The 16,476-nt window shown below is 40.3% G+C and overlaps 1 protein-coding gene across 9 annotated transcripts in view; it reads right to left on the bottom strand.

Annotated features, from left to right (window-relative positions):
* The window catches only part of FIP1L1 (factor interacting with PAPOLA and CPSF1), a 74,060-nt gene that overhangs the window by 30,224 nt on the left and 27,360 nt on the right, over window positions 1-16,476 (bottom strand). For all 9 annotated transcript variants that reach the window (XM_054029110.1, XM_054029109.1, XM_054029108.1 and 6 more), the window contains 2 exons: window positions 9,374-9,467; window positions 8,123-8,276 (listed from right to left, as the gene is read on the bottom strand). In XM_054029110.1, the coding sequence (XP_053885085.1) occupies window positions 8,123-8,276; window positions 9,374-9,467 (248 nt within the window). The remainder of the gene's footprint in view (window positions 1-8,122; window positions 8,277-9,373; window positions 9,468-16,476) is intronic.

The raw sequence follows: 16,476 nt of genomic DNA, 5'->3' as shown, positions 1-16,476 counted from the left end.
AGTGTTATCAACTTGTCATTTTATCTCGAGTCTCATGATATTTGGGGTTTTATTTAAAACTTCAGCTCCTGAGAATTGTTTTCAATTAACACAACTACAACAAAAACCCCAGTAAGTTTCGAGATTTCAAAGTTGCAAATAATACCTTGAAAATGTGACCCAAGCACACCCGAAACATTCAAAAACCAGAAAGCAAATAAAAAAAGCTGTTTTGTTGTTGTTGTGTTGTCGTTTTGTTAGTTTGGTTTTTAATGTGTCAAAAAAGGAACTTTTGGGAGCAAATCTGAATTACATAATTTAAACACCCTTCAAACTCTAAACTAGCCACAGGTACAATTGGGTTTAATAGAATATGTATCACAATACTTCACCAAGTACACGTACCTACTTTAGGCTCTGATCCAAAGCCCACTGAAGTCAATGAAAAGACTGACCAATCCTGCATCTTAGTGCCCAATCCTGCAAACGCTTATGAACATTCATATCTTTATGCACAAGAGTAGTCCCACTGAGTTTTAAAAGACAAGTTTTTGCAGAATCAGAGGCTAAAGTACTAAGACCAAAATTTTCAAACTTGGGAGCCTAAAGTTCAACACCTAAATGAGAGCACACATCCCACTAATTCATTTCAATGCAAATCTTTTCACTGATTTAAATTGGAATTATGGATGCTCACCACATCTCAAAGTAAAGATACTTTCCTCAGATGTCTAAATATAGATTTAAGTGTCTTACTTTTAGGCATCCAAATTTGAAAACTTTTGCCTGAGGATCTGTGCAGATTGTATTAATGAGCTTTTTCAGGTAAAACAGTATGTTTAAAGCAATATTTCCTGTCTAAAATTATAACTACAAATAATATAACATTTTCTGTTTGAATAGTGACAATTTGTTAATATTTACAGAGAGTTCTTTGAATTATCAAATCATATCAGCTTGAAACATTCAGCTCCAATATGAAAGCATCTGCTAATCATTTATTTTTCACAAGACTCCAGATATGTATATCTTCTAGATCATCATAAAGGACATTTTTAAAATATAAAAATCTAAAGAAATCAGGGGTAATTTGAAGCAAGCATATTCCATTTATTCCATCATATTCCATGCTCACCTAACAAAGCTCAGACCCAATCACAGGGTCCATTCTTAGACTTTCTCATGACTTACCTATAGATGTATAGTATTAGTGTAAGATACCTTCACCTTACAGAGGTCAGCATTAAGGTTTTGCTTTGGGCGAGATCGACAGAAACTAGATGTACATATTTGAGTGGTTCTATTCTATAACTGAAAGTGAATATATTGTGGAGCAGTGGAATCCGAGCATATTATGGCATAAAACGGAAGTATAGCTGTGTCAGCCACATTCTGTTGGCACTGCAGCCTGTACTGTCTTACCAAATTTGCCAATGACTTATGCATGATTGCAGGGTGTTTAATATACAAGCTGAGATAGAGTACTGGATAAGACATATTAACTGGTGATGTGCTTGCTTTTTAATGCCTGAATTGACATGTAATGCATTTCAACAACCTTAGTTCTAAGGCAATTACATTGTTTATGTTGTAAAATATAATTTCTTGGTTTTGAACAACAAACTTAAAAGCTAATTTTCCACCTGAAATGGGAAGGAGGAGATGGAAAGATCCAAAACCTGGTGGCTTTGGAGCTAGAGGTAACAGAACTTCTGAACTCAAGCAACTCCTTCACATCTGGACTAAGGGAATAACAGGACCCTGGTAATTTTAGGAATCCATTAATTCCAGAGATAAAAGCTGTCAAGATCTACTAGTTGCATTAATAGATCTTGTAAACTGTGCTGTCTGTTCTACCTTCTGGCCGTGGCGTTTTCTACACCCACCCTTATTAATAATCTAGGAAAACTGATAGAAAAAAAGTTAGCTGGCATTAATGTGATGGTTGAAAGATCTAACACCAAAAGAGTTAGAAAATACTTCACATGAAGGGCAAGTGGGCGATATTAACTTAGTTAAGTTGAACACATGGAGTATTTTCTATTCCTCTTTTCTTGGAGAATTGTTGCACTTTATCAACATACACCATTAAATATACCAAAATGCAAGATCTTAGAGATGTTACTCCAGCAATACTTTTAGAATTCCAACTTAAATGACTGATATTTCAAACTTAACACTGCATGAATGTTGGCTTTTTTGCATGTAATTTTCCATTACTGTACTAGAACAGTCTAATTTGTCAAGTTTCAGGATAAAATAAGTTTTTGTCCGCTATAGGTAATGCTACAACATTTAACTATGAAAATCATCAGTGAACACCTTCTACAAAATGAGTCCTGTTGCAACAATTTGTACAATCTCAAGAAAAAATACATAAATACAAAGCACTATACTTGAGCCCAGGTAAAATTAAGACTTTCATTTTAAGATATGTACTCAACAGAGACGTGTACAAAGATCCAAATTAGACCTAGTAGTGCTAATTTTTATATCTAGAGACCAATATTACTAATAGTAAATGTCTCAATACTGAAATTGATTTCCAAAGTTGGAAAAGTTAACAAAAAGTAAGTTAGGCTCACTAACAGATCTTTATATTAAATCATCAAATTTCAGATTCTTCTACCTCAAGCCTTTAACTCTAGGAAAGGATTACAGGTCTGTCGCATCTTACGCACGTTTAACATGCGCGATTCCAGCTTTACGCAGTCGGGGGAGGTGGGGGGAGAAGTGCGGGCGATGCCACCAGCGTGAGACACAAATCTGCTGTTCCCACTAAAATATTTTTTTTTGGGGGGGGGGGGGACGACTTGACAGCAACAGCATGTCTTTAGGCCTGTGATAAGGTTCTCCTCTATAATAATCCTGGAGGGTTGGCAATAAACCCACCCACACACACACAAAAAACCCACCCACACAGTTTAAATAGTGCATCTGTCCAGGAGTGAGTGTGAGATGGGAGAAGCGAATCTGCTGTTCCCACTACAGTACTGCTGTTCCCACTACAGTACAAAGTCCCCCTGTGCCTCTCATACTGTAAGCGTCTTGCCGTGCTGAGTGAGATTCTATTGTGCCTGTACTGTTTAAAGATACAGTATTCTTCATACTGTATAACATGACCCCTAAACGCAAGGCACCTACTTCATCTGGTGCTCAACCGAAGAAACGGTGATCTGTTCCAACGCTGGAGGAAAAACTGGCTGTGTTGGACTTACTGAGAGACGGTATGTCCATCGCGAACGTGGCGCGTAAATACGGCCGCAACGAATCTAGCATCCGTGCCATCCAGATTCGAGAGAGAAATTTGTCAATCTGTGGCATCAAGTGCTCCAGTGACGAGCAAAGTGCGTGATAAGACTTTAGTGAAGACTGAAAAGGCATTAAACTTATGGCTGGAAGACATGAACCATAAACATGTGCCTATCAATGGCAACATGTTGCGAGAAAAGGCTCTTAGCATCTATGTGCTGTTCAAACCTCCTGCCGAAGAGGGACAGCCTTCTGATAAGAAGGAATTCAAAGCCAGCCAAGGTTGGCTTAACAGTTTTAGGAACCGCTTCAACCTCAAAAATGTGCAGACTACTGGTGAAGCTGCATCTGCCAATGAGGAGGCAGCAAAAGCCTACCCAGAACAATTAAAGAAAATCATAGAGGAAAGGGGCTATCTTCCAGAACAAGTTTTTAATGCTGACGAGACCGGGCTCTTCTGGAAAAAAATGCCCACCAGCACTTACATTTCGAAATCAGAAAGACAAGCCCCTGGCTTCAAAGCAGCTAAAGACCGTGTGACTGTGTTGCTTTGTGGCAATGCGGCTGGGCATTTAATAAAGCTGGGCTTGCTCTACAGGGCTGCAAATCCCCGTGCCCTAAAAGGCAAGAACAAAAATCTCCTGCCTGTGTTCTGGCAATCAAATAAAAAGGCTTGGGTGACGGCAGCATTATTTCTGGATTGGTTCCACAAGTGTTCCATTCTGGAGGTCAAGCAGAACTTGAAGAGAAAGGACGTGACTTTAAAGTGTTCCTGATTGTAGACAATGCTCCTGGCCACCCTGTGGCACTCCGGTTTGCACATAACGACGTTGAAGTCGTCTTTCTCCCCCCTCCAATATCACCTCCATCCTCTCGACCAAGGCGTCATTAGCTGTTTCAAGGCCACGTACACGAGGCTTACATTCTCACGGATCCTTACGCTATGGATACTGATCCCAATGTTAATGTGATGGAGTGCTGGAAGTTCTTCAACACTGATGATTGCATCACTTATATTAAACAGGCAATGGATGCAATCAAGCCTGAAATAGTCAATGCATGTTGGCAAAACCTATGGGAAGACTGTGTGAATGATTTTAAGGGTTTCCAGACCATTGACAAAGAAGTGCAACTCATTGTCCAGGTGGCCAGGCAAGTGGGTGGTGATGGCTTCGTCAACATCCTCAAGAAAGAAATTAAGGAATTAATTGAGGGCCATAGAGAAACATTGACTAACGAAGAGTTAGAGGAACTGATAAAATCATCTACAGAAGATGAAGATGACAACGAACAGGAAGAGCCAGCAACTTGGAATCTTTATAAATTTTCTGAAGTGTTCCAAGCAGCGAAACACTTGAATGATTTAATTTCTGAATATGATCCTTCTATGGAACGAAGCCTCAAAAATCACACATAGCATTATGGATGATTTGAGACCGTACCAAGAAATGTTTGAGGAGCTCAAGAGACAACAGCGACAGTTGCCAATCACCATGTTTTTAAAGAAAAAACAACCAGCAGCAGCAGAGCCTACACAATTAACTTCTCGAGCTGAACCAGAGCCAACCACTTAGTCTACGACTCGCTCTCTGTCACCCAAGCCTGGCCCATCGTCTCCTGGAGCGACATCAGCCCCTGACGACTCAATAATAGTGTTGTCAGGGGAAAAGGAAGACTAATCATTGGAGTGTGTACAGTACAAGACTAGCAAGAATATCCAGGATGACTGGTGACTGTTCAGGTTTACAAAAACTGTACTGTTTTCATTTTTTATTCTTTCATTCTTCAGTCTCTCTTATGTTATTAAAAATACTTTAAAATTATATTTTGCATATGTAGTCTATTACATACCGTACATTGCTGTATACAATACATAGTACTGTACAGGGGTGTATACACAAAATTGTACTTTATGGGTGATTTAAGGGATTTTCAAGGGTCATTTTGACTATACACGGTTTTTGCTTTACGCGCTGACTGCGGAACGTAACCCCAGCGTAAGATGAGACCGACCTGTATTTGTTATGTCCCTTTAAATAATGGACTGGAATCTATTTGGTGTTAGCATAGCAGTTCTTCTTTATTTCAAGATAGCAGACACCAAGTGTAAAGATCTAGACCAGCAGTTCTTAAACTGTGGGTCGGGACCTGAAAGCGTATCACAACACTGTTTTAATGGGGCTTGCTGGAGCCTGGGGCCAAAACTGAAGCACGAGCCCCACCGCCCAGGCTGTGGCCTGAGGGCTTCAGCAGCCCTGGGCGTCAGGGCTTGAGTTATAGGCCCCAGGCTCAGGGTTGAAGTCCACAGGCTTCAGCTTTGCCCTCTCCCCTCCCCGCTGCCCAGGATGGTGGGGCTCGGGCTTTGGCCCTCCAACCCGGAGTGGCGGGGCTCAGGCAGGCTCAAGCTTCAGTCCCCCATCCTGGGGTCGTGTAGTAATTGTTGTTATCAGAACGGGGTCGCGGTGCGATGAAGTTTGAGAACCCCTGATCTAGACAGAAAGTTATCTCCTACCTTACCTTCCATACCTTCCAATGTCAAAAATGTGTAACATAATATCAGGAGAATCAGGTAATTAGCATGAGGGGCACTCTAGTCCCTTATCTCTGATGAACACAATGTTTAAAAAGATACTCTTAGGACAAAATGGTTAGCCAATGATTTCTTTTGAGAGAGGATAGCATTGAAGCACGGATTCATTCCTTGCAGTGCTGGACTTGACCTGAAGGCTAGTCTGAAGAGATGACCTAATGTACTTCCAGCACTTTTTTGGGACCCTGCCTTTAACCACCCCACTCAGTCCAAGTGTGTAAAATCTTCACAAAATGTTACAGCTTCCACTAAAGGGGAGCAGGGCCACAATGTGCTGTCACTAAGTAATACCCTTAACATTATGTGGCATGCTTGAATGAGAATATAACAATGTAAAAATACTTTTGTAACATCATAAATGTATAAATGGCATCTTTTTAAAATGCAGTATTAAAAACAAAAAGATAATAAGCTTTAAAACTATCACAACAGCACCTAAATATATTTCCTCCCAGATTTCAATTATCCTAGCAAATTAAAAAACTATACCTTTTACCACAGCCAATTAGAGTGACTTTTCTAGGAGTAGTTCATAGTTTTCCAGGTTCAGCTTTCTGAACAATATTAGTACTTCTTCCTCAAAAGGCATTTGCATCACAAGAGAGTAAGTGAATACAGTACAAGAGACAGAACTTCAAAGCAGGATCCTTTTTCAAAGGGGCTTCTGGAGGATGTTTTATATTTGGAGTACTTAAATTTTCTGGCAAGTAGTCCCAGTTAATATTAGGTAACAACAGTCGATTTTTTTCCCACTGAACCTAGGAGGGATGGCAGATTCTATTTTAGTAAAAGCTTTGAAGATAAAGAGCTGGCAGCAGCACAATTAAAGCACGGGACTGGAGGAGCCAAAGCCACAGCTCTTAATGGTTATTTTCAAATTACTCGAAGCACGGAAGGATGTTGAAGGAGACTTTTTGAACAAGTGCAGGTCATAAACCTGTCTGTAAAACATAAGACTAAAGTCAAACCTGCTTGACAGATCTGCAACATGTGTGTATATTTCATTAAATGCCTATTCTCAACATGTGAAAGGTTTTATAAAAACATTACAGTACACCTACATAACATCATCATCTCACTTAGGAGGGAAAAAAGGGAGATCAGCCTAACTTTTATAGTCTGTAACTCTGATCCTTTCCACCATTATAAAGAAGATAATTATTTTCAAACTCCTTCCAATGAGTTGTACACATTAATTTAATGAAAAGGTCACTTTAAAGTTGAAAGTTTGATTACCTCTGTTTTTAACAACAACATAACTTTTACAAAGGCTCCAGAGCAGTAGCATTCTCTCATCAAATTCATATTTCTACATTTTATTTTTACCTATAATTTCACTCACACACACACACACGGCAGGGGAAGGATTTTATTTTTAACTTTTTCTCCTCTAGCTCCCCTAGGTTGCACCATTTCCTAGATGCAGGCCATTGAGAAGGATTCTGTTTTCCAAGGATCAGGAGCTGACAATCCTAAAGGTCGCCAGCAGCAGCTGCACTGGCATCCTCTTCCAAGAGAAGGACCCAGACCATGTAAAAGCCAAAAAAACACTGCAGAAAGGAAGCATGCTGCCTCTACCTCAGTTATCCCCATCCAGTTCATGTGCAGAGAAGATTAGAAGGGAGGATTCTAGAAGAGCACCAGACAGCAGGGGAAACAATTAAGCAAAGGAGTGGCTGACTGGGATCTCTGCAAGGCCACAGAAGGGAAAGAAAACTGCTCAGCAGTGGGGGCAGTGGAGAAAGTAAAGTGCAATCGGGAAGCTAAGAAAAAAAATGTGTGCGTTTCTCTGGCTCCATGTTGAATCAGTCTCTCTCCCCATGAGTAGTATACCTTTCCCATCTTAATAAGCTCCCACTCAGCTGCTCCTCTGCTCAAGAACTTCCTCATCTGGCCCCACTGAACTTTTAGTATTATCCCCTCTAGTTCTTTTGCCATCCATAGTTCCTCTTTAAAACATACCTCTGCAAAATAGCAAATAGCAAAATGTTCAGAACAAAAGCGTCTGACTTAAAAGGGCACTTTCAAGGATGAAAGACTCAAAATTTAATAATCTCCCTGTTTTAGCTATTTCTATAGTAGCCAGGTCTGTAGTTTATAAGTACTGAGGATGTAAAAACAGATTTCAGTCTTAGCCTTCCCAATTTAATTCTGAATGGGGGAAGGGAGGGAGCAGGAACGTTCTGAAAAATCTTTTAGGATTTCAAATACAAGTAATTTGGGATCTAACACATTTTAAAAAAAATCATTTCAAACATCACATTCCTGTTTCAATCATTCTATAAAACATACTGTATTTACCTGGTGGGGGAATCAGAGGAGGAGCGGTACTGACAGTTGGAGGGGGTGGGAGGAAAGGAGGTGGTGGAAGGTGGGTAGGCGGAGCTCCCGGAGGGAAAAATGGAGGTGGCTTGGTAAAACTGTCTACATCAGCACTGGATCTTTCTGAAAGAACCTGTAAGATATGAAACCTACAGTTACAATTGTTATGTAGAGATGGGTTGGAAAATATAATTTTCTTCTCTTTCTAGTTCTTTCCATTCATACAAAATATGTTCTTAAATAGATATGTAAGGAATATACATTAAAAAAAAAAAGCTTTTTATGAACCAAACTAAATATTAAAAACAAAACAAGAACATTTTGAATTCCTAGATTAAAAAAACTACATGAAGCTGAAGTTAGGGTTGAGGCTACATATTAGTAATTTAAAAGTAAAAAATTTTACAAGAAAATTGTAATTATTACAGTCAGGTAATTCAGACTTAGGATTTCTTTTAAATTTAACCTGAACATGCGAAAGCATAATAATACAGCTAGAGCACCCAAAAACTTTAATTCTGCCATATAGTGATGCCATGGAGGGAAAAATTGGACTAAAACCCCTGATTACCTTCAAAAATCAAATTTAATTTAATTTGGGACCACAAACATTAAAATTTCTTATTACATAGTGTGTGCTAGTGGAACAGTGACATAGAAATTCATTAAAATGTCTCCCTTCATTACAAGCCATGTATGCCTTAAGTCAGATTTTTATTTCTTAAATTGCATATTAAGAAAACTCTCCTCACTTCTTTTTAACATCAGTGTCATTTGGGGGGCAGGCATGCGTGGCAGATGACTATTTTCAATATAACATCCATCCTGGCCATAAAATTGACATTTATATTTATAATATATGTGTGTGTTTACAGAGACACACACGCGCACGCACACACCACCACCACCCCCATACAGGCCCGATTAAGTCAATGTAGCTGCCTGGGGTGTAAGTCAGCAAAGAAGTTGGACCACTGCTGCTTTTTACTAAAAAGTACATTAAAATGTTTTCTTTTGATCATCATCAATTTGGATTTCACAGAGAAAAAAGTTTCTTGGCGTTAAATACAACACATTAATTTTAAATGATATTTGATCCTTTTCCTTGGTTGTTCATATTATCATCATTCATCCATGCAGTTTAGAATTATTTATTCAGACAATTAGGTGAAAGAAAAAAAGCCCCTCTTTGGTCAGTGACACAACATGTGAAAATCTGCAATACGAAACCTGTATATTGCTATTTTCATTGGCACGCCGCCTTCCTTCCACTCTGCTGATAGTGATGGTCTGTCCAATCACATCTATTGTACCGGACAATCTCCTGCAACACAGGACAAAACGGAATAACCAAAAAGTACTAAAGGACTTTTACAAAGCTTAGAACAAGCAAATTAAACAGCAAAGGCAAATAATATATGAATCAATTAAAGTCCATAAGCTCCTTCCTCTGTACAAAAGCTATTTACAAGTCACATAAGGTTTCTGCAGAATGCTAGATCCTAAAAACGTTTCATTTATTGAATCTTATAACATCAGCTTTCTTGTTTCTTTAGAATTAAGGAAAGGAGTAGTACAGACTTCTCAAGAATAAAGGGTGAATGTTTCCACATTCCACTCCCACTTCCCCTACAGTAAACAGCGATATGTTTCTGCCTATGTTAAAAGAAAAAGATCGGCAACATTGGAATTAAAGAGTACTGGTAACATGTAACAAGAAAAGCGTATTCTCAGAGAAATTCTATAAAAATTAGCAAATGCAATTAAAAAAAAAGTGTTACAGGAAACTTAGACTTGAGGCTGCAGAAACTATTCCTGTAATGGTCCATGGAAGATGGAGAGAATGACAAGGTAAATAATAAGGCACTGATAAAAACGGTTAGCATACTGTGCATACTGTAGATATTGCAGCACATATTACATGAAATCACCCATTATCCCTGGGCTTCTGCAACATCTAGACATAGCAACATACCATTTAGTGGGTAACATCAAATGGAATAGGGTACTAGAAGCCAAGAGACCTGGATTCTGTTCTTGGGTTGATAGGTCTGCCTGAAACTCAGAAGCCACTTAGACCAGGCCACTTATCCTTTGGTACCTGTTTCCCAAAATGTAGAAATGTAATATGCAAGGAGCTGCCTAACTGCTCTAAAAACAAAGTCGAGGCAAACACTTAACTCCTTCCTGGGTTTGCCTTTACTAACAAAGAAATTAATAGTAGGATAAAGCTGAACTCAAGCCTCTCGACAGACTTTGTTTTAATTTTTGTTTTTGGCAGACACTGACCCCCAGTGCGTCTCAACCTTTTTTCACCCAGGATCCAAAATCCATCTGTAGTTTATTGCCCAAATGACAAATATTTATGATTCTAAGGACTGATTCAGAGTATAAACCCATAACTGGTTTTGAGTGCAGGTAGGTGGGGGGACTGGTGTAAGTACTTCTCCCTTTCCTGCCTCCACAACAGTCAGGTCCAACAGCACTAGTAAGCAGCTGTGGAACCAATTACACAGTTTCTTGAAGTGGTGCTGCCCCCAGAGTTGAAATGAAGGCAGAGGTGTGGAGTGGAATGGCAGTTTCAGTAGAAAGAGTAGTAGAAGGGAGCAGAGTTTCTGCTACCATCAACTTCATTTGTTCCTGCTGGGCCTAGTGTCCAAGGGATTTTGCTGTTTCCACCCATTTCAACCTGAGAGGTGCAACCTAGTGGTCACCTCCTCATGAATAAGGCTACGTTTTAGTCACGGGTATTTTTAGTAAAAGTCACGGACAGGTCATGAGCAGTAAACAAAAATTCATGGCCCGTAACCTGTCCATCACTTTTATTATATACCCCTAACTAAAACTCGGTGGGGGCAGCCCTGGGGGCACCATGGGTACTTGGTGGGGGGTGGGGGTCGCAGCCCAGGGGGCGCCGCAGGGGCTGGGGGAGGGGGTTGGCGGGACTGGGGCAGGTTCCCTACCCGGCAATTGGGAAGTGGCGACCTCCAGCTGCTAGCTCCACCTGCTGCTTCCGTTCTGACCCAAGCTCTGGGTTCTGCAGCTCCCATTGGCTGGGAACCACAGCCAATGGGAGCTGCGTAGGCGGTGCCGCAGGCGGACGCAGCACGTGGAGCTAGGAGCTGAGTTCCTGTCACCCTTCCGGGTAGGACCATCCCCCCACGTAAGCACTGCCCCACACCCCAATCCTCAGGCCTGATCCCCCCGAACTCCTGTTGCTGGGGGATGGGGGCCCAAAACTGCCCCAGCAGCAGCTGGTGCGACTGGCCCAGGGGCTGGCCGAGCTGCTCAGATGGCTCCTGAGCCAGCGGCGTAGACCACTGAAGAAATCACGGAAAGGCACATAATCCGTGACCTCTGTGACAAACACAAAGCCTTGCTCATGAACCACCAGAGGGTCTTGACCCAAGTTCTACTCTACATCCACTCAGAGATTTTCTGCATTTTTTTGTCACTTTATATTACTGACGATCTCTCACCACCACAACCATCATCCTTTTTGTCATAGAGGAATGGATCACAATCACATAGAGATTTGAGATAGAGATGAGACAATACATTTCAGAATTCCACTGATTGACAAATTTTCCAAGTACCTTAAATATCAACACAAAGGTCCTGTACAGTAGCTTTGTTTGAAAAACCATTCATTTAAGAATTTTTTTTAACACAACATAATAGAACAAAGAGACATGGTTGTTAAAGAATCTGTGGTATTTGTGTTAGAGCAGAAGGTCTTAATCTTGGTACCTTAAGCAAATTCTAGCTCCAATAACTGCACCCTGCCTACCCAATTCCTCCTGAAATTTCACTTGGCTAATCCAGTCCCTTCCAGTTCTAAGCTGTCATATACTATTGCTCTGTGCCAGTAAACAGTTTCCACATGTCACCACTTCAAGTGCAGTTTAAATGTCGTACATATATCCCCTAACTACTTAACAATGCTTTGAGAGATTCAGTGTTTATAATGCTCTTTGAAATCCTAATATGAAACTCACCATATAAGTGCAAATTATTAATAAAACATACAAGTTATGCTAGCAAAGAGACTTTTCTTCACTGTCTCATGAAGTTAACTAATCCATACTCCCCTACCTCTGTACTCTTTCCTCAGATGTGTTTCACTACATGCTTTCAAATCTGAGATGTTTTAAAATGTTCTCATAAGATATACTGCTCTGATAATGGAGAGAGAATGGCCCTTCACGAAACCTGGACTACTCATTTTCACTGAGCTTCAAATAATTCCCAAAGGTCTGCATTTTGGAGAGGACTTCTAAAACTAAAGGATACTAGTTCTGAGATAGAAGAAAGACAAGGTCTTCTAAATATACATTTAAGAGAGGCAAACACAGACTAAACAGAATATAGCAATTCCAGTCCCTTAGAGATGTTGACACATATTTTTCATTTTAGAAGCAGGAGTCCAAAGAGTCTGAGTTCCCATTTTTCTTCTCATCCCCACTGTGGCAGGGGCCTAGTCTCGCTCTCTCCCTTTATGAAGTGATACAGCTGTGAAACAGTTTGAGAATTTTAACATTTTGTCTTTCAATATGTTGCTCTTATTTTACTCCAACTTAATTTTTTTGCATGTATTTTGTGAATTGGAAACAGGAAGTAGACAATGCTGCCTCTTTTCTCTGGTTTATTCTCTTTAGTATTAGAATCTTTAAATGACAGCAATAAGGAAAGAAAGTGTATCACAAGGTATCAAATCATGGAGACTGAATGCAAGTCTATACTATATACAGACAATTCTCTTTTACTAGTTAAAGACCCAGCTACTAGTAAACCAGACAAGTAACAGAACACTGCAGTACTTAGAATAATATCAGGATGTAAAGCCAATTGGGTTCAAATGGAAACTCTTCTACCTTTTACATTCTGCCATCCTTCTGTTTTTAAGAACTAGTAATTTATATGGGGTCACAAAAAGCATGAATTATTGAAGAGTGACATTAAACAGAGCTTTAGAGCATATTGAGAGAAAAACAGGAATAATTAAAAAATCAACACTATTAGACAGAGGACTTTTGGAGACAGAGTCATAGATTCTAAGGCCTGAAGGAAGCATTGTGATAACTGACTCTGCCCTTCTGCATAACAGGCCACAGGACTTCCTTTAATTAATTCCTGTTTGAACTACAGCATATCTCTTAGAAAAACATCCAATCTTGATTTTAAAATTGCCAGTGATGGAGAATCCACCAAAAAACTTAGTAAATTGTTCCAACAATTAACTGCCCTCATTGTTAGAAATGTGCATCTTATTTCAAGCATGAATTTGTCAAGCTTCAACTTCCAGCCACTTTGTCTGCTAGATACCTTTGTCTGCCAGATTGAAGAGCCCTCTTCCATCAAATTTCCGCTCCCCACATAGCTACTTATAGACTGTCTCTTAAGGTCTACTCAGCTTCACAATTCACAACTACTTTGGCCCCAAGCTACTACTACTAACCAGCCGGAAAATTAACTTTTGGAACTAAAAGTTTTTTTTTTTTAGTTTTATATGGCAGAAAAAGCAAAGATTGAAACTGAAGAAACTATATGCTTCCATGAGGAAAGCAGACATTCATCTACCATAAAGCTAAGCTTATCGGTCTTACACAAATTCATTAAATCAAATGGATGAGAACTTATCACCATAGGTGAAAATCAAACATTACTTACATACAGTAAACTGCAAGATTATGTCATAAAGCTGCCAGTCTACATAATAAAACATATCAACAGAATATGAATGTTTTTAGTGACATTAGTCAATACAGATACAAGAGATCGAAACATTTTGGAAACAAGTGGGTTGAAGGTAGGGTGAAAAGAAAAGAATGGGGGACCTAGCTATTTGGGTCTGAAATTGCAGCAACACAGAAACTACAATCATTTGGCTGATTTTCTAAGCCAAAAACCCAAACAATATATCACACCAGTGTTTCTAAAAGGAGGTGAAGGCAAAATACAACTGGTGAATGCTATATGAATAAAAAAAAATAGTGTATATATAGTGCTTAGACAAAAATAGAGGTCTATTTGTGTTGTGTGTGTATATGTGCATATAAGGAAGAAAGGAAGTGGAGGGGAGAGGGAGAGTAATATCTACCAGTATTTACAATTAAAATACATAATCTGATGAAAAGTCTTAGATTACCAACCCTTAAATCCAAAGAATGAAAAACTGGATAATCAGCTCAAAAAAATCAGAGTTAAATAGGTTCGGATTATTTAAAGCATGCTCCTAGATTTTACAATTAAGTCACCTACACGCTAAAAGCAAATTTGGGAGGCAGAGTTTGGAAACAGACTGGCCCAGTTAGAAGTCAGTCTGCGTTCAGAGACTATGCTGAAACTCACACAATTAAAATCTTTACATGTTATACAAGACCCCCTCGTGAAAGCACAAGACAGGTCCATGAGATAGCAGTGACGTTGAATATCTGGCAAGGCGAGCACTGGCAATTATCACCACATTCTAGGAACGTCAATGCATAGGGTGGGGTCAATGCATAGGCTGGGATAGCATTCTGACAAAAATAAATGAACCAGAGAGTGGATCTCCAGATCACATACTTTACACATACAACCACTGTCCAAAACAACATAGTGTAGATTTCCAGATACTGGAAGAGGGATATGAAGGCTCATGGACCTTGTTTTCCTTATCTCAGATTGTTCACTTTCTTCTCCCCTTCTCCATTCAGTAAACTTTGTCTGTTTTGTGTAGGAGGGAGGTACATATGTAACTACAGTAACTCCTCGCTTAACATTGTAGTTATGTTCCTGAAAAATGCGACTTTTAAGCGAAACGATGTTAAGCTAATCCAATTTCCCCATAAGAATTAATGTAAATAGGAGGGGGTCAGGTTCCAGGGAAATTTTTTTCACCAGACAAAAAACTATATATTATACAGATATACACACAGCATATGTTTTAAACAAACAGTTTAATATGCTTCACACCTATGATGACTGTGAAGCTTGGTCGAGGTGGTGAAGTTAGGGGGTGGAAGAGGAAAGGATATTTCTCAGGGAATGCCTTGCTGCTAAATGATGAACTAGCACTTGGCTGAGCCCTCAAGGGTTAACACATTGTTGTTAATGTAGCCTCTCACACAAGGCAGCACGAACACGTGGGAGGGGAGACAGCATAGCAGACAAAGACAGATACACACCTGGTGTGTGGGGGAGAGAGAGAGAGATGCACACTGCCCCTTTAAGTAAGCTGACCCACTCTTAAGTGCATTGTCTTTTTAAGTGGATTAGGAAGTTGAGACAGCAGATGCTGCCCCAAGCTCTCTCTGTTTCTCTCCATCTGTGTCCCCTCCCTGCTCTATATGGAGAAGGGGTAAGCAGGGTGCAGGAGCAGGGGGGAGAGGGACACCCTGATATTAGCCCCCCCCCCTCCCCGCACAGCAAGCAGAAGTCTCTGGGAGCAGCTCCAAGGCAGAGAGCAGGAGCAGCACGTGGCAGTGGGGGGAGGGACAGCTGAACTGCCGGCAATTGATAGCCTGCTGGGCGGCTGCAGCACAGGGAACTTAGGGGAGTGGGGGGGGCTGCCAGTCCACCCTGGTTACAAGCCCCCACCAGCTAGCTGCAACGGGCTGCTCTTCCTGCAAGCAGTGGACAAAGTAGGCAGCTGCCAAATGACGACGTTAGAAGGGAGCATGGCACAACTTTAAACAAGCATGTTCCCTAACTGATCAGCAACGTAACAACAAAACAACGTTAACTGGGATGACTTTAAGTGAGGAGTTACAATAATATATTGGAAGCTGCAAGAAGTGTTACTTGACAGAATTTTTTAATACAAATTGAACAGTTCAAAATCATAGATTCATAGATTCTAGGACTGGAAGGGACCTCGAGAGGTCATCGAGTCCAGTCCCCTGCCCGCATGGCAGGACCAAATACCATCTAGACCATCCCTGATAGACATTTATCCTTCCTTTTTAAAACATACTTTGTATTTGTTGTCTACTTCCTGAAAAACAAACAGTGAAAAAGTTCTCTCCTAAATTACTTACCTTATAGTAACTGGGATTCTTTGAGATATGTTATCTATGTGGATTCTACTCCGGGTGAGCATATTCCCCATGCATGCAAGAGTGGATCATTTTTGGCCAGCAATGTCTGTTGGAACCATGCGTGCGCTCTAGGTGCCCTCTGTTACAAGCCTGGATGAATATATTTTTTCCAACGAGGGAGCTACTCTGTCTAGTGTCCTAGAGCACACTCAAATCCCATCCACAATCTGAACAGGAGAGCTCATCAGTATTGTGCTGGTATCTGTAGTCGGTACCAAGGCAGATGCACCTCTAACCACAGATGAGTCCTGC

This window comes from Malaclemys terrapin, chromosome 5 (genome assembly GCF_027887155.1).
Source record: "Malaclemys terrapin pileata isolate rMalTer1 chromosome 5, rMalTer1.hap1, whole genome shotgun sequence".
NCBI classification, from domain to species: Eukaryota; Metazoa; Chordata; order Testudines; family Emydidae; genus Malaclemys; species Malaclemys terrapin.
Note: the sequence above shows the minus strand (reverse complement) of the source record. Positions and strands in the feature narration are given on the sequence as shown.